Source organism: Megalobrama amblycephala, linkage group LG1 (assembly GCF_018812025.1).
Source record: "Megalobrama amblycephala isolate DHTTF-2021 linkage group LG1, ASM1881202v1, whole genome shotgun sequence".
In the NCBI taxonomy this organism is placed as follows: domain Eukaryota; kingdom Metazoa; phylum Chordata; class Actinopteri; order Cypriniformes; family Xenocyprididae; genus Megalobrama; species Megalobrama amblycephala.
Window position 1 is genome coordinate 44,615,422 of NC_063044.1, and position 25,049 is coordinate 44,640,470.

At 36.0% G+C, this 25,049-nt stretch overlaps 2 protein-coding genes across 3 annotated transcripts in view; both read left to right on the plus strand.

Annotated features, from left to right (window-relative positions):
* The window catches only part of itga3a (integrin, alpha 3a), a 35,169-nt gene extending 30,552 nt beyond the window's left edge, over positions 1–4,617 (plus strand). Inside the window, 4 exon segments of the mRNA XM_048195162.1 lie at positions 1,226–1,321; positions 1,481–1,606; positions 3,156–3,305; positions 3,967–4,617. Coding sequence (XP_048051119.1) covers positions 1,226–1,321; positions 1,481–1,606; positions 3,156–3,266 — 333 coding nt within the window. The 3' untranslated portion in view covers positions 3,267–3,305; positions 3,967–4,617.
* A 2,068-nt stretch (positions 4,618–6,685) lies between these two features.
* Positions 6,686–25,049, plus strand: part of ca10b (carbonic anhydrase Xb) — a 32,773-nt gene continuing 14,409 nt past the window's right edge. Inside the window, exons 1-3 of one of the 2 annotated variants that reach the window (XM_048195181.1) lie at positions 6,686–7,124; positions 9,300–9,369; positions 24,370–24,512. In XM_048195181.1, the coding sequence (XP_048051138.1) occupies positions 7,107–7,124; positions 9,300–9,369; positions 24,370–24,512 (231 nt within the window). In that variant the 5' untranslated portion in view covers positions 6,686–7,106. Of the gene's footprint in view, positions 7,125–9,294; positions 9,370–24,369; positions 24,513–25,049 lie in introns of both variants that reach the window. The other variant, XM_048195174.1, reaches the window with a different exon arrangement.

The following is a 25,049-nucleotide window of genomic DNA, read 5'->3' on the forward strand; positions in this document are numbered from 1 at the left end:
TAGACTTATATTACATCTTGTAAAAAAAACATTCTATGGCACCTTTAAGGCCCAGAAAGGTAATAAAGACTTAAAAAATAGTTCATGATGTGACTACAGTGGTTCAAACTTAATGTTATGAAGAAACAAATTTTCAGCATCGGCATTTTGAAAAAAGTTGTGCTGCTTAATATTTTTGTGGAAACCGGGATTTTTTATAAATGGAAAGTTCAAAAGAACAACATTTATTTGAAATAGAAATATTTTGTAACATTTTGAATGTCTTTACTGTCATTTATGATCAATTGAATATGTCATTACTGAATAAGACTATTAATCTCAAAAAATCAAAAAAAAAAAAAAAAAAAACAGCAACAAAAACAAATCTCACCGACCCCATTCTGAACTCTGCATTCTGAGTGTCTTGAGATATTGAGCTTTTTTTTGTTGAGTTTTTGCATTCCATTTGACTCTGTAGACAGAACCTTTTTTGTTTTCTAAATAAAAAGACCCAAAATGTACACACCTTAAAAAAACATCACATAATGTAAATAAGTTGTCACAGAATAAAAATATGTGAATACCTCAATTTTGCCAAAAATGTCAGATAAGAACCTTAGAATTCCAAGGATATGAGATATATATATTCTGCATTATGCTTTCAAATGCGTTTTGGAGCCAGTGTATGTGCAAATTTAAAATGTAATTATGATCTACAGTGTGAAATACATTGAAGAATGTTAAAATGACTTAAATATTTGTCAGCATTTACTGTACCGTAGGCCTGTATAGAAACTACTGCAGAAACAAGACTTTTGGGAAACACATCCCTGTAAGGATTTTCAAACTGTTCCTGGATCCTCAGCAGCACTGCATATTTTGGATGTCTCCCATGTTTAACCCAGCTGAATTAACTCATCAGCTGATTAGTAGTCTACTCCATGACCTGAGCTGAGTGTGTCCGTTATATGTGATGGGAAAATCGGATCATTTTACTGAGTCTCTCATTCAGCAAAATGAACTAATCTTTATTCAAGTCACTTTGTTCATTTGAACAGAGTGAAAATGTTCTATTTTGAATAGCCCCGTAAGTTCCCCGTACATGTTCACATTCACAATCTTTGATCATATGGAATCGTTATGGAAATCATTCCCCATGCTGGGGAAGAAGGGTTCGAAAACCCTTACTGTACTTGATATTCAATGTAAAGTCCTGAAAATAACATTTGTGCTGCTCTGTTTACAGGACTACAATGCTCTACGTGTTGTTGTGTTGGGTAGTGCCACACTGATTCTAAAAACAGACAAACCAACCATCAAGATGAACAATAACACCCGTGAGGTACAAACTCAAGTTTCCTCTTCTATCTGGAAATCTCTCTTGCATACATTTAGCATAAGTGAGAGAAAATCAAATAATTATTAAAATGAGGCAATTTTCCTGTATATGTTTTCTGGTGCATTGGAGATTAATGACAGTAAACATCTTTTCTCTGTTTAGTTTAGAGTATTTATAGACCCTGCAATGTCAGAAGAGCTTCCGTATGAAGCGCCTCTGTGGATAATCATTGTGTCTGTGCTGGCTGGAGTGATTCTGCTGGGTCTGATTGTCATTTTACTGTGGAAAGTAAGGAACTTTTTGTGCTTCAATACTTCACACGTTCCTCTTGTTCTCACATCTGCAAGTTATTCTGGATGGAGTGACAAGCAACAACTTAATTCTATCGCATCATGTTTTAACACCATAAACAAAGTGTTGGTTTTTTGTTTTTTTAACTCCACCTTGAGAAGAGCGGGAACACATATTTCTACACATTTTAATCATCCGTTTCTGTGTGCCAACATTTCAGGCATTCAGGATGGCACTTTGTTGCCTATAAACGTACTAATCATAACCATATATTCGTTAACTAATATGTGACCCTGGACCACAAAACCACAAATGATTGATTTTTCTTTTATGCCCAAAATCATTAGTATATTAAGGCGAGACACCCCAGGTGAATAGGGTAAACAAATTAACTTATAGATATCACCATACTACCCCAGCTGATTGATTACATTAAAAATTGCAAACATTTTTTGTATTACAAGTTTTCTAAAATGTTATGTTTAAATATGCAAATGAGCTGTTATCTAATTAAATATGCGCTAATTTGCATACATTTCTAGAACAAAAATCTGAATATTGGATGATGTCAAGTTCAAAATTCTTGTTTAATTTTTTGGACATATTAAATTCAAAGGCTTTTACAGAGGACATTTTTACTGTATTTACTGTAATTGAAATCTATAGACACAAATAGATAAAGTGCTATAAAATATACACTTAAAAGTGTATTTTGAATGTTTTCTTTCCACCAGTCTGAAAAAACACTTTATGAAAAGCCAAAAAGTACAAAATCTCAAAATTGACAGGTGCCTGAAAAAACAGTGTTTTCTCCCCTTAAGTAAAGATCATGTAACATGAAGATATTTTGTAAATTTCCTACCGTAAATATATCAAAAATGTATTTTTGTGAGTGGATATGCATTGCTAAGGACCTCATTTGGACAACTTTAAAGGTGATTTTCTCAATATTTTATTTTTTTTTTTTTGCACCCTCAGATTTCAGATATTCAAATATGTATCTCGACCAAATATTGTCCTGTCCTAACAAACCATATATCAATGGAAAGCTTATTTATTCAGCTTTCAGGTGATGTATAAATACCAATTTTAAAAAATTGACCCTTATGACTGGTTTTTGTGGACCAGGGTCACATATAATTTTAATATATCAAACTACAGTATTAAAATAGTTGGCCACATGATCAATAGTGAACTGTCACACACACAAACTAAATAATAGAAAAATATGTTTTGCACTAAAAATAAATCACATTATATATGTGTATGTTCTTGTTAAATAGAATATCAATTTTCCGCATGAATTATATTGTCATTCCTGCTTTTTATTTCCCCAAACACATTTTTTCATTATTTTGCTGTCAAATTACATGTATTCAATTTTTTACTTGTATGGTATGGATATATTTTAAATGATGATTTTAAATACATCACACACATATCAAGACATTTGTACCAGAAGAGCAGTCAATTCATGCCTAGATCACTTTCTCTCTCCATGTCTTTTGTTTTGTTTGATTGCTCATATCTGAATCCTGTTCCCCAGTGTGGTTTCTTCAAGAGAGCCAACACCAGAGAGCTTTATGAGGCCAAGGCCCAGAAAGCAGAAATGAAAACACAGCCATCAGAAAATGACCGGCTTACAGAGGAGGACTGAGATTCCCTGGCCTTTGTGGGCCTGTGACACAAATAGCAAGTTCGTAGGTGCCACAGTCAACAGCTCTCCAGCTAAAACGCTTGGCTTGATTAACAATAATATATTCCATGCAAGCTCCGCTAATAATATCTTTCTTCTTCCCTTTTGAGACACAACACTTGCCTCGTCTGTTTTTGACTCTCATCATTGCTCTCAAAAACACTAGAGGTTGTTTTTTTCCTGAAACAAATTGATATGTGAGGCTCTTTGTTATGTCCTCAGGCTTGGGATGCTGTTATCTTTTGAGATAGAATGATGTCTTATAACATGAACTGTATATTGCTTTAATCCAACTTCTGAATGCTTTTTCTTGCTTTGACAAGACTAATAACTTCCTTCTGCGTTACCATGTTCTTTTCCTTTTTGCCGTTTGAGGGCTTGCTTTCAACTGAGCAACAAACTCCTTCTGATCACATCTTCTCCTACAGAGATAACAAGCTTTCCTTTCCCCTTTACAATCTGCTGCTGAATTTATCACACATTTATACTCACAATAATTTGCTCTCTTCGTAATTTCACTTGAGTCAGTTGCTATGTAATGTTTATCTTGTAATCTCATAAAATACTATAGTCAAGATTTCTCGAAGCTTCTCTGAATATATACATCCTGTGGTAAGACGCTCACCTCGCTCACAATGCTCTTTCTTATGCTTTCTCGCAGAGTGGGTTTTTTAAGCGGGCTGCCTACTTCCGAACTATGCCAAAATACCAAGGTGTGAAGATTTGTAAGAAGGAACAGTACCAGGTAAACCAGGGCTTTTTGATTGTGGAACAACAAAACAACAAGAAACACTGGATCACAAACTGGACTGAGAAGAAACCGTACTACTGATGAATGCACTGTCAAACTGTCTCTCTTAGACAGTGGAATGGACGTTTACAGATATTTATTATCTGAATCAATGCAACTGACTACCTGATTGGATTGGAACTTCATATGGATATCAGATATAATTGAACATGTTCATTCAACTGCCTGATATTAATTGATTATACAGAAGACTCTGTGTGAGATTTCTGTTTTGATGTTTATTTTGTTATTGTTTTTCAACTGAATACATGTATTATGTATGCTGGAGAGCTCAACAATGAGGATTTCTACTGGCTCAGCAGTTAAGATTAGTCCCCACCACAAAGGAATGATCAATTTTGACAAAAAGATAATATTGTTGTTCCAAATTCTGCTGAACTGTCACAAATCCAAACCCTTAAAAGGTTAGTTCACCCCAAAATGAAAGTTCTATCATGTCGTTCCACACCTGTAAGACCTTCGTTCATCTTCAGAACACAAATTAAGATATTTTTGATGAAATACGATGGCTCAGTGAGGCCTCTATTGACCCTTTGCAAAGACCCGCCCCCCTTTTTTACTGTTGCTTTGTCCGACAAGCCATGGCACTGTCACGCCACACTCAGTGAAAAATACATCGCAGAGCAAAGAGGACACTGACAACACGTCGACAGACAAGACAGAGCAGGTTACTTATGATAAGAAAGTCCCAGCTTTAAAATTGTGTAATTTTTTAAAAGAAATTCAAACAATAAAAACCGTTTTGTGGCTCTTTAATGTGTCGTGACAGATTGCTGTAGCGCCTCAGATCAAGAGGCTCGTGAACCGATCACTAGTTAATTTATAGCATCAAATAAACATGAATGAACATCAGAAGGAATGTTGTTTCAAACGCAGAAAGACGTCAGTACACACCATTTTTCAAGTTCAAGTCCACCGAGGTTAATCTTCTAACTCCTGACTGCTTGGTCGGACAAAATGGCGGATTCGGCGTTCTGAACAGTTAGATCGCTTGTCAATCAAACTCCCTGCGAAGGGTCAATTGAGAGCAAAGCCACCGAACTTCTCAAGATCCGGAAAGCTACTAAAAACATATTTGAAACAGTGAAGCGACGAGAATACTTTTTGTGCGCCAACAAACAAACAAACAAAATAACGACTTCTCCACAATATCTAGCGATGGCCGATTTCAGAACACTGCTTCTAAGCTTTACGAATCGAATCTGAGCGCCAAAGTCATGTGATTTCAGCAGTTTAGCTGTTTGATAGGAGATCCGAATCACTGATTCGAAACAAAAGATTTGTAAAGCTTCGAAGCAGTGTTTTGAAATCGGCCATCACGAGATATTGTTGAGAAGTCGTTATTTTGTTTTTTTGGGCGCACAAAAAGTATTCTCGTCGCTTTATAATATTATTAATATTGAACCACTATAGTCACATGAACTGATTTAAATATGTTTTGAGTATCTTTATGGATCTTGAGAGGTTTAGTGGCTTTGCTCTCAATAGAGGTCTCACTGAGCCATCGGATTTCATCAAAAATATCTTAATTTGTGTTCTGAAGATGAACAAAGGTCTTACGGGTGTAGATCGACATGAGGGTGAGTAATAAATGACATTATTAATAATAATAAATTACATTATTTTGGGGTGAACTAACCCTTTAAACATCAATGAATGTGAATGTAAAATCAGTGTGAACTTATTGTTGAGCTCTGTATTGTATTTTTATTTTTGTTTTTACACATTTATCTGTGTGAAGATTTTATATATTATAATGTGCCCTAACTGAAAATAGTAGCCCTACTGAATCTTCTCTTCAGACTTTCCGATAGTGCTAAAATCTGTTGCCCAGATGTGACTCACTATTTCATCCTTCTCATTCGGTTCTTGCTTTATATATTTTTATCTTGCATCAGGTCACGTTTTTATGAAACAGAGGTGGATTAAAAAAAAAAAAAAACGGCTACTGAATGTGAATCGTTCAGCACGGAACAGTAAACAGACACACACAAGTATTCCTCGCCTATGCGATTGGGACAAGACCTAATCTCAAATTTAGCCTGTTTAGCTTCACTGTTGGGAGATGTGCACATGTATGTGTGTTTCTTGTTAGTGAATTTCATAGTCATATTTTAGGTATTGTGGGGGTTTATGTACGATGTAAATGTGAGAATTAAATTTGTCTAAAAGAGTCAAGAGTCTTGATTTTGTGGATGTTTTTTACAGTGATGTATTTATATTTAAAATGTTTTAATAATTATGTTGTTAAAGGTTAATTTGTCGAAAATGTGTTGTCAACAGACCTGTAAATCTACGGAGCTAAATAATGTTTAATGTAAAGCGTGTGTGTTAGTTAGCGCTCAAATCTGCGTTAGTAAATAAATAAAGTGGTAGATTAATAAAAGACAATGATTGCATGCTTTCCTTAATACGCGCTCATGTTACTAATTTTGTAAGTAACGAACGGGAATGTGATGATTTCTAATCCTGTTAAGCCTCAAATCAGCAGGAATGTAATTGCATTAGAGTTTGAATAGATGTCAAAACTAACCGCATTCTCAAGCGAGCGTCACGGGAGCGCGAGCCCCGCCTGCAGGGGGATTAGCACGCGCTAAACCTCAGATCCGCGCGCTCTGTCAGGTAACGCCGCAAACACCATCCACGATTAACCTAACAGCACACTCAAGGATGAATAAAGATATTGGTTTGGTCTAATTTGGTTTTCGCGATACCAGCCGACAGGTCGGTGTCTGGACATGCAAGTTTCCACGCTGTGAACTGTCAAGTGGTTTATCTTTTAGTAAATTTTAGAGTAAATCTGCGCGGTGGGTCGCATCTTTTGGAGAGGACGATGTTCATCATATTTGAGAGTGACGGGAGCGCGCGAGTCAGCGTCGCTCGCGGCGAATGACGCTTCAGACTTTGACCAAGTGTTACCAAGTTAATTACCGGATGGACTAAATGAAGAATGCCGCACGTTTGGGAGTTCATTCTGATTCTCAACGTTAATGTCGTCTTTGTTGAAGGTACAGTAAACTGTCTTCACACATGAAAACTCACTCTCAGCATGCTTAACTGCTGGCAGCTCTGTTGTTAATATATAGCCTATAGCGGAATTTTCATAATGCTGGCAATGCATAAATATCCAAAGCCAGATTTTAAATTATTATTGTACTAATCATTGCATCTCATGTGTCTTTTTTCTTTTGCTCATAACAAAATACTGTATATTTACTGTCTGAAGTGATTGTTTACTGACTGCCCTGCTGAGAAAAAAAAAAAAAAAAAATCTGAAGCCAGACAAAAGATGGTTTGCTAGTTTTAGCTGGTGTAAGCAGGCTTTAGCTATTAAGATGGTCTTCCAGCCTGATGGTTTTATGTTGGTGTTCCTGGTTTGGCCAATCTGAAAAGTACCAAGAACCTTTCTAAAACCAGTCCACAGAATAATTTGACCAGACTTTGAGACCAGATAGGCTTTTTTCCCCCCAGCAAGGTCATCATCTCAAAAATTAAAAGATGGGAAAAATTGCTTCCCAAAAAAATCATTTTCTGCATAGCTGTAGGCTATTCTGGGCTAAAACATCATCAACAACAACAACATAGGTTTTGAGAAAAGAATGACCAGGGATTTGAAGAATATAGTCTTAAACAAGATTAAGACAGATTTCTGGTCTTTAATGTGGTTTAAGATGGCTTCCAAGCCTGACCAAGGTGGTCTGTCAGGCTAATCAGCTAAAAAGCGCCAAAACCCCTTTAAAATCAGCCAACAGATGTGTTTGGCCAGGCTGGGAGACCAGCAAACCATCTTAGACTGGTTTCAACTGCTTTCTTTTCAGCAGAGTTCTCAATCCTTTCCATCTTCTCAGGTTTGAGAAGAGTATGAGCAAATCAAATCTTTCTCTAATGAGTACAAACATCTTATAGTAATATTAAACACTATAAAATGCTTTTCACTGCTGAGAAATAAAACAGAAAGACATAAAAAGTGACAAAAGATAAACGCAAAAGTATTAAATTGTTTTCTCCATGGGTTTATCCGGTTCTTCTGCATTATTGAAGTACCCAGTTTGTTTTGGCAATTCTGAGTTTGACGTCATCCTTCCTTCTGGGAATGGGAATCTATAAAATACAGACAGAAGCTAGATCTTCAAAGAGTGAGATGTGTGCATGAAGGGTTTTTACAGAAAAGCCCTTAATATTTCTTTGAAAGGAAGTTGATGTGTGATTCGAGGTCAGTCTAGTACAGAGGAGACGATGACTGTGAGTGTGAGAAAAATCAAAATCAAGCCATCTGGTTAAATGCATGAGGATTATTTTCCTCATTCCAGCCAATGATATCAAAGTGACTCATGCGTGTCAAAAACGTGCTGTGTGAAATAATACACGAGCCTTTTTATGTTCAGTTCAATATCTCACAGTGCGCACAGGGAGCCACACACAACAGAGAGGATATATGGGTAGCGGGGCTCAATCGAGTGTCAGCATTTCACGAATCTCCCGGTGTATGAATCTCAGCGCCTGCACTTACAGCAAATCCTTGGCTCTTGATGCTTCTAGATAGTGTAGCCTAAGAAATAGCAGCTTCCTATGAGTCATATAAGTGAAAGTGCACAAGCTTCTCATATCTTAGATACAGATGTCGATAAATTGGGGTGGAAGCAAATTGTGCTCCAATCCTCCGCCCCGTTCAGGACGGGCACATCAAAGCAACCTGGCTTGAGAGTAGAGCCGTGGTGTGGTGTATTAAAGAGCAGCCCTGAGTGCTTGACTTGGCAGTGGATATGATGCAAGCTGCAGCCTGAAGCCAGAGGGAGAGAGGTGAGGGGAATAGTGATGTGAGATAACAGAGTGAATTCAGAATGCTGGAGTCTGCTGCCTCTGTGACCTACTTTCCAGCTACGCCGACAGGGCCCAGAGCAGAGGATCCAGGATGCATCTGTCGTCATCTGACAAATTTTTTTTCTGGCAAATATTGATTTTCTTTTTTAAATTTGCATGCTACTTTTTTTGGTCAAATACGTTGAATTTTGCCTCAAAAAGACTTTTTAAATGTGCCTTGAAGCATTAGAGACAACTCCATCCTCTCATTTGACAGCAGAAACTTCTCTCCACGGGGAGCTGGGGTCTATTACAGGTGTGACTGTATGTTCAAAGAGCCGTGGGTGAGTGATGTGTGAATTTCTTCTTTTCCCGCAGCACAGCCAGCGTCATCAAAGCTGCACGATGGTTGGTGGGCATACAAAGATCTTGTCCAAGGGAGCTTTATACCAGGTAAGCCTTTCAAAAAAGAAAAGAAAACAGTGTGAGAGTATGCAGAATGTGTCATGCTGCCTGCCACACTAAGACTTGCAAGATATGCAGAGGCTTTGTGTGTTGACGTATAAGACAAAAAACTTTGGGGTGCCAATGAATATTTTATTCTGTTTGATTCGCACGTTTAATGTATGTATGCGCGGTGTGAAGGAGGGTGGATTTTACACAAATTGTGTGAACAGTATTTAACAGTACTTTGCACGTGCTGCATTATAATTAAGAGATTTCACGGGGAGTTTATAGTGCTTACATTTCACTAGATCAGTAGATACTTTTAGGCCCGGTTTCACAGACAGGGCTTAGATTAAGCCAGGATTAAGATTTAAGTAGCTTTTATAAACATGCATAAGAAAATACACTACTGGTGTGCATCTTGAGACAAAACAATGGCACTGACATATTTTAAGATAAGTTGCTCTCAGTTAAAACAGCTCAAACATGCATTTTAGTCTGGGACTAGTTTAAGTCTGTGAAACTGGAGGATAAGGTTTTTACAGTTTTTTTCAATTGCTAACATACTATGTCCAATCTGTAGTCACATTCTCAAAACTCTAAACACATTTAGCAGAACATCCGTCTGTTGTGACCATACCATTAACACAATTCATGTCGTTTTCACACAAAATGCAGTCAATTAACACGTTTCTAAAATGCTTACATTTTCTTTTCATGTAAGCTTACCCCATACCAGAATCATGGCTCTTTCTCATCTTATTTGCAAATGCTTAAACACAGCAAGTCAGAAATAAAGACCTAATGTTCCACTCTTTAAATATAGGATAAAACTTATACTTTTACAACTACAGCAGTACTGGAAAATAAATATAAAACAAATACTGACTGAGTGCACTCTAAAAAATAAAACATTGTTAAAAAACTCTTGAAAATTGGCACACACATTGGAATCTGCGGCCATTAGGATGCCACAAAGGATGGGACCCGGGCGTGGCAGGGGGGCTCAACAGCGCCCCCTTGAATGGTGTCCGAAAACTTGGTCTATATATCAAACACGCTTGCATGTATTTGTATGAAACTCTGTACTCATATAGACCTCATCGGGCCGAACAACTTTCATGCTCTAAGTTATACGACAGCTCAACAGGAAGTCAGCTATTATGGGTTGTTTGAAAAACGCACGCTCTGGATTTTGATATACTCCTCCTAGCCGATTATTCCGATCACCACCAAACTCGATCAGCATGAAGTCAAGACATTGAGGATGTAAAATTGCGAGTGGATTTTTGATATCTCGAACAGTTTGGCCGTGGCGAGGCAACGACTTTATGGCGAGAAAAGGTAAACAGGAAATGTGTTATAACCTCTGCAAACATTGATTGATGTTTATGAAACTTCAGCTGTGTGCTCAATTGTAGGAAGCCGATCACATGGATGTGACTATTGTGAGTCAAAATTATAGCGCCATCAACTGGCAGCAGGAAGTGTGTTACCCTCTAATTTTTACCAAATTTGCTTCAAACTTCATTAGAATAATGTCAAGACATAACAAATGAAGACCTGTAAAAAGATTTTTAATATTTTTCAAACACTGTTGCCATAGCAACAGATCAAGAACTGATAAGCGTTTTAAATTAGCAGCTCACTTAAATATTTAGAAATAGCAGATTCCAATCTCAGTTAGAGGCATAGTCAGGTGTTGAATTTATTTTCATTACATGGACACACTGTAAAATAGGACTCTTTGTATGGGAGAGGAGGAAGAATGTGTGCTGGATTGTGCATCTCTATGGTTTTCCCCCTTACACATGTAGAACCTATGAACGCTTATTTCTGCCATGAATAGAAAATAGAAAAAAGGTAATTTTGACTTTTTATCTCACAATTCTGACTTTTTTCTCTCAATTCATAGTTTATATCTCACAATTCTGAGAAAAAAAGTCAGGATTGTGAGATGTAGACTCACAATTGCAAAATAAAAAATATTTTTGATAAAAAGTCACAATAACCTTCTATGCTTTTTTATTCTGTGGAGGAAACAAAGCTTCCATAATCACCAAAGGCCATGTATGTTGAATTTGTTATTGATCAATGTCAGCAATTTCTTGTTTTCATTTCAGTAAAAGCTTTATACTACAATGATTTTACTACAATGATTCCACTACCACTGTTCCATATTTACAAAATATGTGGTCTGCATTGGGCACTATACCAAGGGGACACCATCCCACCCTCTGTGGGGGCAACATCAACACCACACACCCAACCCCAGAAAGAGATTTCAAACAAAGGGGTCACTGAAGTTCTGCATAGGGGACCCATTTGACCAGTAGCTGCCCTGAGCAATTCTGTTACTTTCTTCTTCTTCTCTTTTTCTACTGCACATTCTATAAAATAATGACTCACTTCTGTTGCCAAGAATGCACACATTCAGCACTCAACCAAACATGTATAATGGCTTACATGCATTATACTTTTACTGCAGTAAAAGGAAACTGAATTTTAAAAACTATGGATTTCATATTTTCTGCATGTAGAACTGAAACATGACAAGTAATGCAGTTTTCATAATGCCATCAACTGTTAGTATTTTGACAGTCATTGCACTATATGTTCATATTGGATAGAAAACTAGTGCTATGTTTTGACAGAATGACTCGATTTTGAATCAGGTTTTCTGTGTTTTGATAGCGTTAGCATTTTTTGGCATTTTGAAATGTAGAGTTTGTTTATTTAACAAAATATGAAAATTAGCAGAAAATTAACTATTTGGCAAATTGTGTGATGTAGGTGTGTTGCTGTGTTAAGAGTTTAGAAAAAGTATTTTCAGTATTGGTAAACGCTTGTTAGCAAATGAAAAAAAAATTTAAATGATACATGCAAGACAGAGGTTATTTTAAAGGTGAACTTTAAAGCTGAAGTGTGTAATTTTTGTGACACTAGCATCACCAAACTGAATCGTGTGCAAAAATAACGATTGTTTCAAACAAGTTTTCCAGACACTCTCTCAGTCTGCTTTTTTAAAGAAATCAGTTCACTGAAATTTACTAGGACTTACTTTGAGACCACTTTTACTCAGAAATTACTAGTAAATTTTTACTTATAAATAAGTCATTGACAAATAAGGTTTTTAAAAGTGTAAAAAAAATGACACTTTTGGTTATACCGAATGACGATATTTTCAAACAGTGGTAACAGGCTGATATCTATCTAGCTAGCTAGCAAAAGAACAATCAAACATTTTATATTTAGTACAACTTTTTAAAATATTACAACATTTTCCATGTTTTATAGCGGTTGTACCGAATGACCTGATGTTTCGGGACATGCGTATGAGCAAGTGAAAACATGAATTTCTCAAATAGTTAAAAGAGAGTTAGTTACTTTGCTTCATGACCATGTGCTCCTTTGCAGGTGTCTGAATGATGTCACATCCTGTCACATGATACTGATCGCATGATTCAAAATGGTCCCTTTATATACCCCCTATATACCCTTCCATTACTACTTTTAATGGAAAGTAATGTTTTGCATTACTTTTGCGCTACTTTTTCTCACTTGGGTTGCTTGCTTGTTTGTTTTTAAATAACAAAAAAGTTATATTTTGGCAAATGTAGAGGCCCTTTCACACCAAAAGTGAAATGAATTAGCCTCAGGCTGAAGGGAAATGCAAATTCACTCCTGTACAGATGGCATAGCTTAAATAAACCTTTTCAGCTGCTGCCATTCTGGAGAAGAAAGTTCTCACAGGAGAAGAAAGTTCAACACTCTTTCTTCACCAATAAAAAAATTAAACACAAATGTGATGTTTATCTAAAGTCATTGTGGAATTGGATCATTGAAGGTCAGCAGCAAAAAAATTGGTTAATAAAGTGAGATTAAATACATATTTGTGTAATTTAGCATGTTTAATTATTGCAGTTTTTCATAATATTCTGAGATTGCAATTCACTGTTTTTATTCATTTTGAAGAAATTTTGAGTAAATGCATGCTCACATTTAGTCTAGAGCTATAATATCCATCAGCCACTATCAATATTCGGGGTATTGAAATGGCTTTTGAATGCGCGCTCACTTTTTTACTTTCACTTTTGAATTCGTGATCACGCGTACTCTGTGTATAGGGAGCGGCGGTACTGACCACACATTTTACAAGATAAGATATTTGTCAATGATGCTAAGGATCTGTTGCACACCAAATTCTCCATCAGTCATCCTTGCTATCTTCACGTGAGAAGTGAAATCTGATGTACTGTAATGTAACCGACTACCGCAACAAACCTAACCATGCCCATTTCTGTGTCTTTCCTAATTCGGATTTAGGCAACGGGCACATCCTGATTACGTAACTCGCGTTACTTGTAATCCGTTACCAGACACTGGTTTTTAAAGTGTACTTTTATTCAGCAAAATATGCATTAAACACATCAAAAAGTGACAGTAAAGACTTTTACATTGTTACAAAAATATTCTGTTTCATATCATTACTGTTCTTCTGATTTTCTATTTAAAAAATATATCACGGTTTCCACAAAAAACATTAAGCAGCACAACCATTTTCAACATTGATAATATGATATTACTATTAAAATATTAATATCATGGTGCATGGTGAAAACTTGTCTCACTTGCACAAAAAACAACATGTTATATTTCACAAACAAAATCAAAGACGGTGTGTGTGTGTGTATGTGTAATCAGCATATTTGAATGATTTCTGAAGGATCATGCGACTCAGATGTAGCTTTGCTTTCACAGGAATAAATTGCATTTCAAAATATGTCAAAACAGAAAACAGCTTTTTTGAAATGGTAAGAGTATTTCACAATGTTACTGTTTTTTTTGATAAATACTGAACATAAAAGAATACCTTCAAAAACTCAACAATATAAAGTGGAAAGCTTTTTTCTTGCTTTTAACACTTAAAAAATAAGCAATAATTAAGTGTTGGGCTAACGTTTCAGGTGATTGCATTTATGTGCTACTATTAGCGAGAATGAAGAAGCAATTCACCATTATACTGTAATTAAATGTATATGTTCAGCTATAAACAAACATTGTGTAAGAAAATCTGAACGAAACAAAACCTTTTAATGTCTTTCTCTTCATCTGGAAAACTGCACTATTTAATTAATAAATTCTCAGTTGCAGAAACATGTAAAGCCAAGAGAAAATGTAAGAAAATAAATATTTGTAGGATTAAAATGAATGTGATTCTTACATATTTAAGACGTTATGCAGCTTTCAGTATGACGTAACATCAGCGCTCAGCCTTGCATTGTACTGTACACTGTTCAGTTGATGTATTTGTCCCCTGTCATACCTAAAAAGCACTTTGAGAGAGTTCTCATTAATGTATTGAACCCAGAGCCAAATCTGGCACAGATCCCTGAGGATGAGGGTGCCATCTGTCTAGCACTCATCAATTGCAACAGCAAAATCATTATATCACTCTGGATAGAACAGACTGTTAGCATCGGAGCTCAAAACGCTCTGCTGACCTTAACAATGGATTCAGAGAGAGTTCAGATAAAAATACACACTCAAACATAAACTCAGACGGCTGCTGTTATTTTTATTTATTTTATTGAATGCATGGTTTGTTATAGAGTTGCTCCCTTTTTTGTCTTGTCTCTCTTTAAAAAAAGAAGGCATGATATATCTGTACCATATTGTTTATCGCGCAAGTATCAGATATTTTAAAATATTTCAAAATCAATCCTGCCCAGACATATGTTGTCACAGATCCCTTGTTTCCCTGGACTTCATTTCCCATCATCCTCCTGTTCTCCACACCTGCACTCACTTCCCTTGTCATCTCCCCATCTTCACGGATCACCTGCACCTGGACTTGATTATCTTAACTGCCTTTATATTTTGAATCAGGTTTTCTGTGTTTTGATAGCGTTAGCATTTTTTGGCATTTTGAAATGTAGAGTTTGTTTATTTAACAAAATATGAAAATTAGCAGAAAATTAACTATTTGGCAAATTGTGTGATGTAGGTGTGTTGCTGTGTTAAGAGTTTAGAAAAAGTATTTTCAGTATTGGTAAACGCTTGTTAGCAAATGAAAAAAAAATTTAAATGATACATGCAAGACAGAGGTTATTTTAAAGGTGAACTTTAAAGCTGAAGTGTGTAATTTTTGTGACACTAGCATCACCAAACTGAATCGTGTGCAAAAATAACGATTGTTTCAAACAAGTTTTCCAGACACTCTCTCAGTCTGCTTTTTTAAAGAAATCAGTTCACTGAAATTTACTAGGACTTACTTTGAGACCACTTTTACTCAGAAATTACTAGTAAATTTTTACTTATAAATAAGTCATTGACAAATAAGGTTTTTAAAAGTGTAAAAAAAATGACACTTTTGGTTATACCGAATGACGATATTTTCAAACAGTGGTAACAGGCTGATATCTATCTAGCTAGCTAGCAAAAGAACAATCAAACATTTTATATTTAGTACAACTTTTTAAAATATTACAACATTTTCCATGTTTTATAGCGGTTGTACCGAATGACCTGATGTTTCGGGACATGCGTATGAGCAAGTGAAAACATGAATTTCTCAAATAGTTAAAAGAGAGTTAGTTACTTTGCTTCATGACCATGTGCTCCTTTGCAGGTGTCTGAATGATGTCACATCCTGTCACATGATACTGATCGCATGATTCAAAATGGTCCCTTTATATACCCCCCTATATACCCTTCCATTACTACTTTTAATGGAAAGTAATGTTTTGCATTACTTTTGCGCTACTTTTTCTCACTTGGGTTGCTTGCTTGTTTGTTTTTAAATAACAAAAAAGTTATATTTTGGCAAATGTAGAGGCCCTTTCACACCAAAAGTGAAATGAATTAGCCTCAGGCTGAAGGGAAATGCAAATTCACTCCTGTACAGATGGCATAGCTTAAATAAACCTTTTCAGCTGCTGCCATTCTGGAGAAGAAAGTTCTCACAGGAGAAGAAAGTTCAACACTCTTTCTTCACCAATAAAAAAATTAAACACAAATGTGATGTTTATCTAAAGTCATTGTGGAATTGGATCATTGAAGGTCAGCAGCAAAAAAATTGGTTAATAAAGTGAGATTAAATACATATTTGTGTAATTTAGCATGTTTAATTATTGCAGTTTTTCATAATATTCTGAGATTGCAATTCACTGTTTTTATTCATTTTGAAGAAATTTTGAGTAAATGCATGCTCACATTTAGTCTAGAGCTATAATATCCATCAGCCACTATCAATATTCGGGGTATTGAAATGGCTTTTGAATGCGCGCTCACTTTTTTACTTTCACTTTTGAATTCGTGATCACGCGTACTCTGTGTATAGGGAGCGGCGGTACTGACCACACATTTTACAAGATAAGATATTTGTCAATGATGCTAAGGATCTGTTGCACACCAAATTCTCCATCAGTCATCCTTGCTATCTTCACGTGAGAAGTGAAATCTGATGTACTGTAATGTAACCGACTACCGCAACAAACCTAACCATGCCCATTTCTGTGTCTTTCCTAATTCGGATTTAGGCAACGGGCACATCCTGATTACGTAACTCGCGTTACTTGTAATCCGTTACCAGACACTGGTTTTTAAAGTGTACTTTTATTCAGCAAAATATGCATTAAACACATCAAAAAGTGACAGTAAAGACTTTTACATTGTTACAAAAATATTCTGTTTCATATCATTACTGTTCTTCTGATTTTCTATTTAAAAAATATATCACGGTTTCCACAAAAAACATTAAGCAGCACAACCATTTTCAACATTGATAATATGATATTACTATTAAAATATTAATATCATATTAATGATGTTAATATTAATAATATGATAATATTTTATGATTTCTGAAGGATCATGTGACATGGAAGACTGGAGTAAATAAATTACATTTTAAAATATATTCAAATAGAAAACATAAATTGTAATAATATCTTAAAACTTTACAGTTTTACTGTGCTTTTAATCAAATAAATGTAGACTTGGTGAGCAAAACAGATTTAGATCAAAAACATTTAAAAATCATTTGTATAGAGGTTAATAGTCTCGTGACTTTTTCTGATACAAAATCTGTAGAATTCAAAGAATTCATTGTAAAATGTAATAATGATCAAATTAGCTAGTATATTTAATAGTTGAACATGCAGGAGTAGAACACTGGATGAATTAATTTTCCATATATCTTGTTCTGCAGGCGCAGATCCCGTGTGGGCCTGGTTATAGCTTAATCTATTTTTACAGCTTGTGGTCTCAGCTGATTAATGCTTACTATTGAAGCAGAGGTCTGAGACACTTTATGAGTTTTATTCAAAGTAATTAATTATGTAGTCAGTCAGTAATGTATGTAACCAGCAAAGAAGCCCTTTGAACACTAACGAGGATTTTCTTTGGTATTTTCTATTTAGTATGCTTAAAATCTTTTGAGAAAGAAGATATTCCTACAATTTCTTATTCAAAAAGAAGGGTCTTTATATTTCACAAAAAGTTACGCTAGATCTACTTACAAGGACATAGCAGTGCAGCAGAATCAATCATAGTTGTAAGGGATATCAAGTAAGCCCCATAGCAACTCATAAATATATGTATTGCACATAAATTTACCTCTTTATTAAGTGTTCTGCAAGGGAGAAAAACTCTCTGGATTTATATTGCATAAATGTCCTTGAGACTTAAAAGGGACTATGAAAGAAAGAAGACGAGAAAGCATTCAAAGAACAAACATCATTCCTTTCCCAGAGCATGTCAGATTCATTTCAAGACAGTCCTCACAAGTAAAACACCCTTTTGCTTGTCCAAATGGTTCTGAGAATACTAAATGCAGCAGTTTAGTAGTAATCTTTTAAACTTTGGTGTTTGCCTTAAGCGCTTGTGACACTCGTTCACTTGTCAAAGAATATATTAGTTACGGTTAAATCTGATCTTATTGAAAATAATATCAGGCGTAGTGTAGGTGAAGTGTAAAATTTCTGCACCACCAAATAAAATGAAAACAATTATTATTTTTTCAAAACAGGCTCTCAGGCAAACAGATAACCCCGACCGCCATTGGTTGACGTTTGCTGGATTGTTGTGGTCGGATGCTCAAACAAAAAAAAGAAAGAAGAAATGTTCTGAAAGCACCACAGAGGCAGCTTTTACACTTTTTAGGAGGAAGTGTTAACCACTAAAATGATTACACATATCAGCTTTAAGTGCATTTATGATTAATTCCTCATACTTACAACAAGAAATAAAAGTAACTCTCAGTCACTTTGATCATGTCAGCCACACAAATTGTCTTTCATATCGTACAATTAACATGGCCTATGGTTTTAAAATGGTTTTATTTTAAGAGTTTTGAGAGACTAATTTGAGTTTAGGAGGAAGAAACCCTTTTTTCCTTTTATAATTTTGTCTTATCAGTTGAATGTGATATGCCAAAAAGTCTCATGATTGACATGCATTGGCTATTTTCAGTCATGGACTTCATTTCACTCCAGTGAGATATGAATTCTCTTTAATGTGTGCATATTCATGAATGAATATTTCTGTCCTGTTTTGGGCACATGCTCATTATATGCTTACATAGCTGTGGCAGAAAGTTCCTACATTGTTAATTGCTTGAGAACATCTCTTCTTTTCTCCTGAGGGTTATGCTGAAGCTGCTTCATGAGATGTTCTGCTTTTGAAATGCATGGTGAAAACTTGTCTCACTTGCACAAAAAACAACATGTTATATTTCACAAACAAAATCAAAGACGGTGTGTGTGTGTGTATGTGTAATCAGCATATTTGAATGATTTCTGAAGGATCATGCGACTCAGATGTAGCTTTGCTTTCACAGGAATAAATTGCATTTCAAAATATGTCAAAACAGAAAACAGCTTTTTTGAAATGGTAAGAGTATTTCACAATGTTACTGTTTTTTTTGATAAATACTGAACATAAAAGAATACCTTCAAAAACTCAACAATATAAAGTGGAAAGCTTTTTTCTTGCTTTTAACACTTAAAAAATAAGCAATAATTAAGTGTTGGGCTAACGTTTCAGGTGATTGCATTTATGTGCTACTATTAGCGAGAATGAAGAAGCAATTCACCATTATACTGTAATTAAATGTATATGTTCAGCTATAAACAAACATTGTGTAAGAAAATCTGAACGAAACAAAACCTTTTAATGTCTTTCTCTTCATCTGGAAAACTGCACTATTTAATTAATAAATTCTCAGTTGCAGAAACATGTAAAGCCAAGAGAAAATGTAAGAAAATAAATATTTGTAGGATTAAAATGAATGTGATTCTTACATATTTAAGACGTTATGCAGCTTTCAGTATGACGTAACATCAGCGCTCAGCCTTGCATTGTACTGTACACTGTTCAGTTGATGTATTTGTCCCCTGTCATACCTAAAAAGCACTTTGAGAGAGTTCTCATTAATGTATTGAACCCAGAGCCAAATCTGGCACAGATCCCTGAGGATGAGGGTGCCATCTGTCTAGCACTCATCAATTGCAACAGCAAAATCATTATATCACTCTGGATAGAACAGACTGTTAGCATCGGAGCTCAAAACGCTCTGCTGACCTTAACAATGGATTCAGAGAGAGTTCAGATAAAAATACACACTCAAACATAAACTCAGACGGCTGCTGTTATTTTTATTTATTTTATTGAATGCATGGTTTGTTATAGAGTTGCTCCCTTTTTTGTCTTGTCTCTCTTTAAAAAAAGAAGGCATGATATATCTGTACCATATTGTTTATCGCGCAAGTATCAGATATTTTAAAATATTTCAAAATCAATCCTGCCCAGACATATGTTATCACAGATCCCTTGTTTCCCTGGACTTCATTTCCCATCATCCTCCTGTTCTCCACACCTGCACTCACTTCCCTTGTCATCTCCCCATCTTCACGGATCACCTGCACCTGGACTTGATTATCTTAACTGCCTTTATATTGCACTCACTCCCTTCATTCCTCGTCCGTTCTCTGTTTTGCTTTGTGTATGTTTGGTGTAACCTGCCTCTGTTATTTGAAGTAAAGTGTATGTTGTTGTGGAAATCCGTATCTGCCTCATCCTTCTACCAGTACACGTAACAGAAGAACGGACCTTTAAAACGACAAGATTTCCACACAAAAAAAAGGGAAAAAAAAAAGAAAAGAAAAAGAGATGGATGCAATCTTCTGCTCCCGGGCTCCAGCTTCTCCCATGCCTCCCACTCCCATGAAGGCCACTGATTGTCTCATCGGGCTCCTGCAGGTTGGTCGTTCACTGGAGAGGTATGTGGAGGAGTTCGTTGAGCTTGCTTATATGACTAACTGGCCAGACGCTTATTTGATTGCCCTGTTTCTGGACGGGCTGGATGACGACACTATCCGTTTTGATGAACCTGACTATCGTTTTTCCTTAAGCGAAACTATCAATTTAATTTTGTGTTTAAATGACTCCAAATTCCTTGTAGAAGAGGTTCAGGATGAGTGTTTGTTTCGTCCAGTTCGTCCAGAAACACGGTTGGCCAGGCCAGTTAGTCAGCCTCCGTCTTCCTCCGCATGCCCCTCCAGTGAATTCCCTGCCTGTTCCATGCTGGACCCACACTCCTCCGCTGGGTCCAGAAGGCGGAGGAAGAGAAGAAAGCCCAAGCCCTCTCCAGTCTCCGCCGAGCCCGCTCCCGTCCCTACGGGAATTTTAATTGTATATGAGGGGATGGACTGGCCCTCTGCTCCAGCCGCCGAGCTATTATCTCCAGTCTCAGCCGCCGAGCCATTATCTCCAGTCTCCGCCGAGCAAGTTTCTCCAGTCTCCGCCAAGCAAGGATTTGGATAATGTCACAGATCCCTTGTTTCCCTGGACTTCATTTCCCATCATCCTCCTGTTCTCCACACCTGCGCTCACTTCCCTCGTCATCTCCCCATCTTCACGGATCACCTGCACCTGGACTTGATTATCTTCACTGCCTTTATATTGCACTCACTCCCTTCACTCCTCGTCCGTTCTCTGTTTTGCTTTGTGTATGTTTGGTGTAACCTGCCTCTGTTATTTGAAGTAAAGTGTATGTCGTTGTGGAAATCCGTATCTGCCTCATCCTTCTACCAGTACACGTAACATATGTGATATTGGATGCTTAATTGTTCACACACAACTTATTTTTACATTTAGATTACCTTTACTGTAATCTAATACTCAGAAAAATTCATCTTTACACTCTAAAAAATGCTGGGTTAAAAACAACCCAAGTTGGGTTGAAAATGGACAAACCCAGCAATTGGGTTGTTTTAACCCAGCGGTAGGGTTAAATGTTTGCCCAACCTGCTGGGTAGTCAATGAATAATTATTAAACAATAAACATTTATTAAATTGCTTATTAATAAATTTATATTAATAAACTATTAAATTTATATTAAATATTAAAGCTTATTAATAAACATTCACCTTTTGTCTATTATTGTTGCCTCTAATTGCATCTGGTTTTTAATTTCCCAACTATTTTGGGTTCATTTTAAGAGAGCCATATAGCAATTTTTAAACAATAGTTGTTTTAAATAAAACTACCCAGCAGGTTGGGCAAACATTTAACCCAACCGCTGGGTTAAAACAACACAATCGATGGGTTTGTCCATTTTCAACCCAACTTGGGTTGTTTTTAACCCAGCAAAACACTAATAATTTATTAATGCCATTAAATGTAATCTTTAACAAATCTCAAATTGAATATCTATTTTTCATACTGTACATTATAATGTTGTGATGCCTAAATTCATTTTTAGCATTTTTAAAAAAAATAGATAGTTTTGTAATGTTTATTTTCTTTTTCATTTATTTAGACAAAATATTATTGTTAAAAACAACCCAAGTTGGGTTGAAAATGGACAAACCCAGTGATTGGGTTGTTTTAACCCAGCGGTTGGGTTAAATGTTTGTCCAACATGCTGGGTAGTTTTATTTAACTCAACTATTGTTTAAAAATTACTGTATTGCTTGCTTAAAATGAACCTAAAATATGTTGGAAATGAACATTTATTAATATGTTTAATGAATAATAACCAAACAAGAAACATTTATCAAATTGCTTTTTTAATAAATGTTCACCTTTTGATTATTATTGTTTCCTCTAGTAATTAGGTGTCTGATTTTTAATTTCCAACCTATTTTTGGTTCTTTTTAATACGGACATTAATTTTTAAACAATAGTTGGGTTAAATAAAACTGCCCAGCACGTTGGGCAAACATTTAACCCAACCGCTGGGTCAATTGGTCCATTTTCAGCCCAACTTGGGTTGTTTTTAACCCAGCATTTTTAAAATTGTAGAATTTTAATCTCAGCTATTGACCTTTATTCATCAGTCATAACATGAAAATAATTATCAGCCAGAATCTGAATATTGATGCATCTAAAAGTATGGAAATTGAATAAATTATGCCTGTTTTGAGGGAAAAACAAACAAACATGAAATATATGTTCATATTTAGTTCAGAATTAGTTTTTGTATTTCTCCATTTTCCAGTCCAAGATGACAAAACTAGTGTCTGACAAACTTATGACCTGAGCTGAGCCTACTTTTTAAATAAGCACAAATTTCTTACTCGTTCCTCCTACAGTTTTATAAGCAGTTGCATATTCTGTCTGTCCTTGACATTTAAGAAACCACAGAAAGAGGCATTTCAGAAGTGAAAAAAATAAAAACCAATTCCACATAATGAGCTCAGTGGCTGTTACCTTGCCAGACAAAAGCAGGATTACACCTTAGTTAGATCACAGTTTTGGAAACAATCATTTATTTAGGTCACTGTACAAAGAGATGCTGAAAATAAGCGAATAGCGCGTAAATAGCTTTCATGCATTCGAAGGAACAGATCTTGTGTTTTCCACAGCTTCCTAGTATAGCGGATTCATTGTATCTAATGCATTTTCTCATTCTGATTTAATACGGCAACACATCACGTAGTCCGGTTTCACTCCCACAGAGCCAGGCATGATGAGAGGAAAATCAGGTTGTGGATTGCTTGTACATGCTGGATAAATCTGTTTATAATCTCAGCCTATGGGGACAAAAGATGATACTCTTTGCATTGAAGCATCCAAGCTCTTAGTGATCTAAAGAGGTTGACGTGGCCAGTGTGGAGGTCAGGGTCACATTAACATCTGCTCTCGCGCTCCTGTCACTAACCTCATGCTGGATTCCAATAAAGGGATAGTTCAAATATAAAAATCTGTCATGATTTGCTCATCCTCATGTCATTCAAAACTCTAAAACTCTTTTTTTCTGCAGAACATAAAAGAAGATATTTTGAAAAAAGTCTCAATTGAAGTCAATGTTCTCCAATGTTGTATTTTGTTGTTTCACAGAAGATAGAAAGGTTTGGAACGACATGAGGGCGAGTAAATCATGACAGAACTTTCATTTTTAGCTGAAATATCCTTTTAAAGACAGGGACTTCCTAGGTGTTGATCAGTCATATTAATTTTCGATACAACAAACATGAGGTTTGAGGTTCAATGAACTAATAAAAGTCTCATTGCAATCAGCAATAAAGTTGTTTACTGTTTTAGGACTGTGAAACATCTCAGAGAATAAATTAATCATATAAGGTCAAGTATGTCCTTTGGCTGTGTGGCTAATGTGACTAATTCCATCTGTGTTTCTTTTTTTTTTTTCCACGAGTTTGTTTTTGCGAAGCGAAACGCATTAACATTCAGTTCTTTCATTTGGAAGCACAATAATGACCTCAAAAGAGAACTGGCGCTGCGCCTGTTAATTAAGTGGTAAAACTGATTGCTTGTCAAAAGGATGTCTCAAAGGATATCAACCACTAGATCCAAACTCAAAAATAACATTTACACCATGGATGGGGCGAATTTGGGATGAGCTATTTGAGATAATCCCAAACATATCCCCCGCCAATCAGATCATGATTCATTACAAAACGGCAAATGCGACAGTCTACTGCTGAAATTTAAAGAAAATGCTCTGAACTTCACTTTTTTATATGTTTATATTTTACTAGTGCCATCTTTCTGGGGACTAGTTAACACTGCCTGGAACCTGTGCGCGATTGGGAAGAGACAGTCGCCTGTCAACATCGAAACCAGTCGAATGATTTTTGACCCTTTCCTCAACCCACTCCGACTCAATGCAGGGCAACGGAAGGTAAGTAGCTCTGTATCGTATTTTCTTAAAATAACACTGAAACTGTGATTGACAGTTGCAGCTTAATCCTTTCTCTGATATCCGTTTAATCATGAAGTAGTCATTTTTCACATTATTCAAACTGGTAGAAGATGTACACTCACACATTATTCAGTTTAGACCACTGTCCCATAATTCACTGGGATTTTGACCAGATCGGGTCACACGGCATAACCCCAGCTTAGCGGCCCATTTGTCAAATCTAATCACATTCTGTATTTACTTCTATGGCTGTTGTTTAGACAGCTAGCTGTTTGGTCTGTTGCTGAATCTTAATTCATTGGATGACTTTTTTATGTACCTCTGTTGGCCAATGAAGCAGATCTTCAATTATTTTTGCCAAGTATATTAGTGAAGCCTTCCAAATTAAACCTTTGAAGATGGCTAATGCTCCACGACTGTTAGTTTGTTACAACGGTGCTGTAATGAGATCGCTAATTCTCTCCGGCGTGCAATGTTGCTTGCCATTTGCTTTCAGTGAGGTGCACCTGCAGTCGG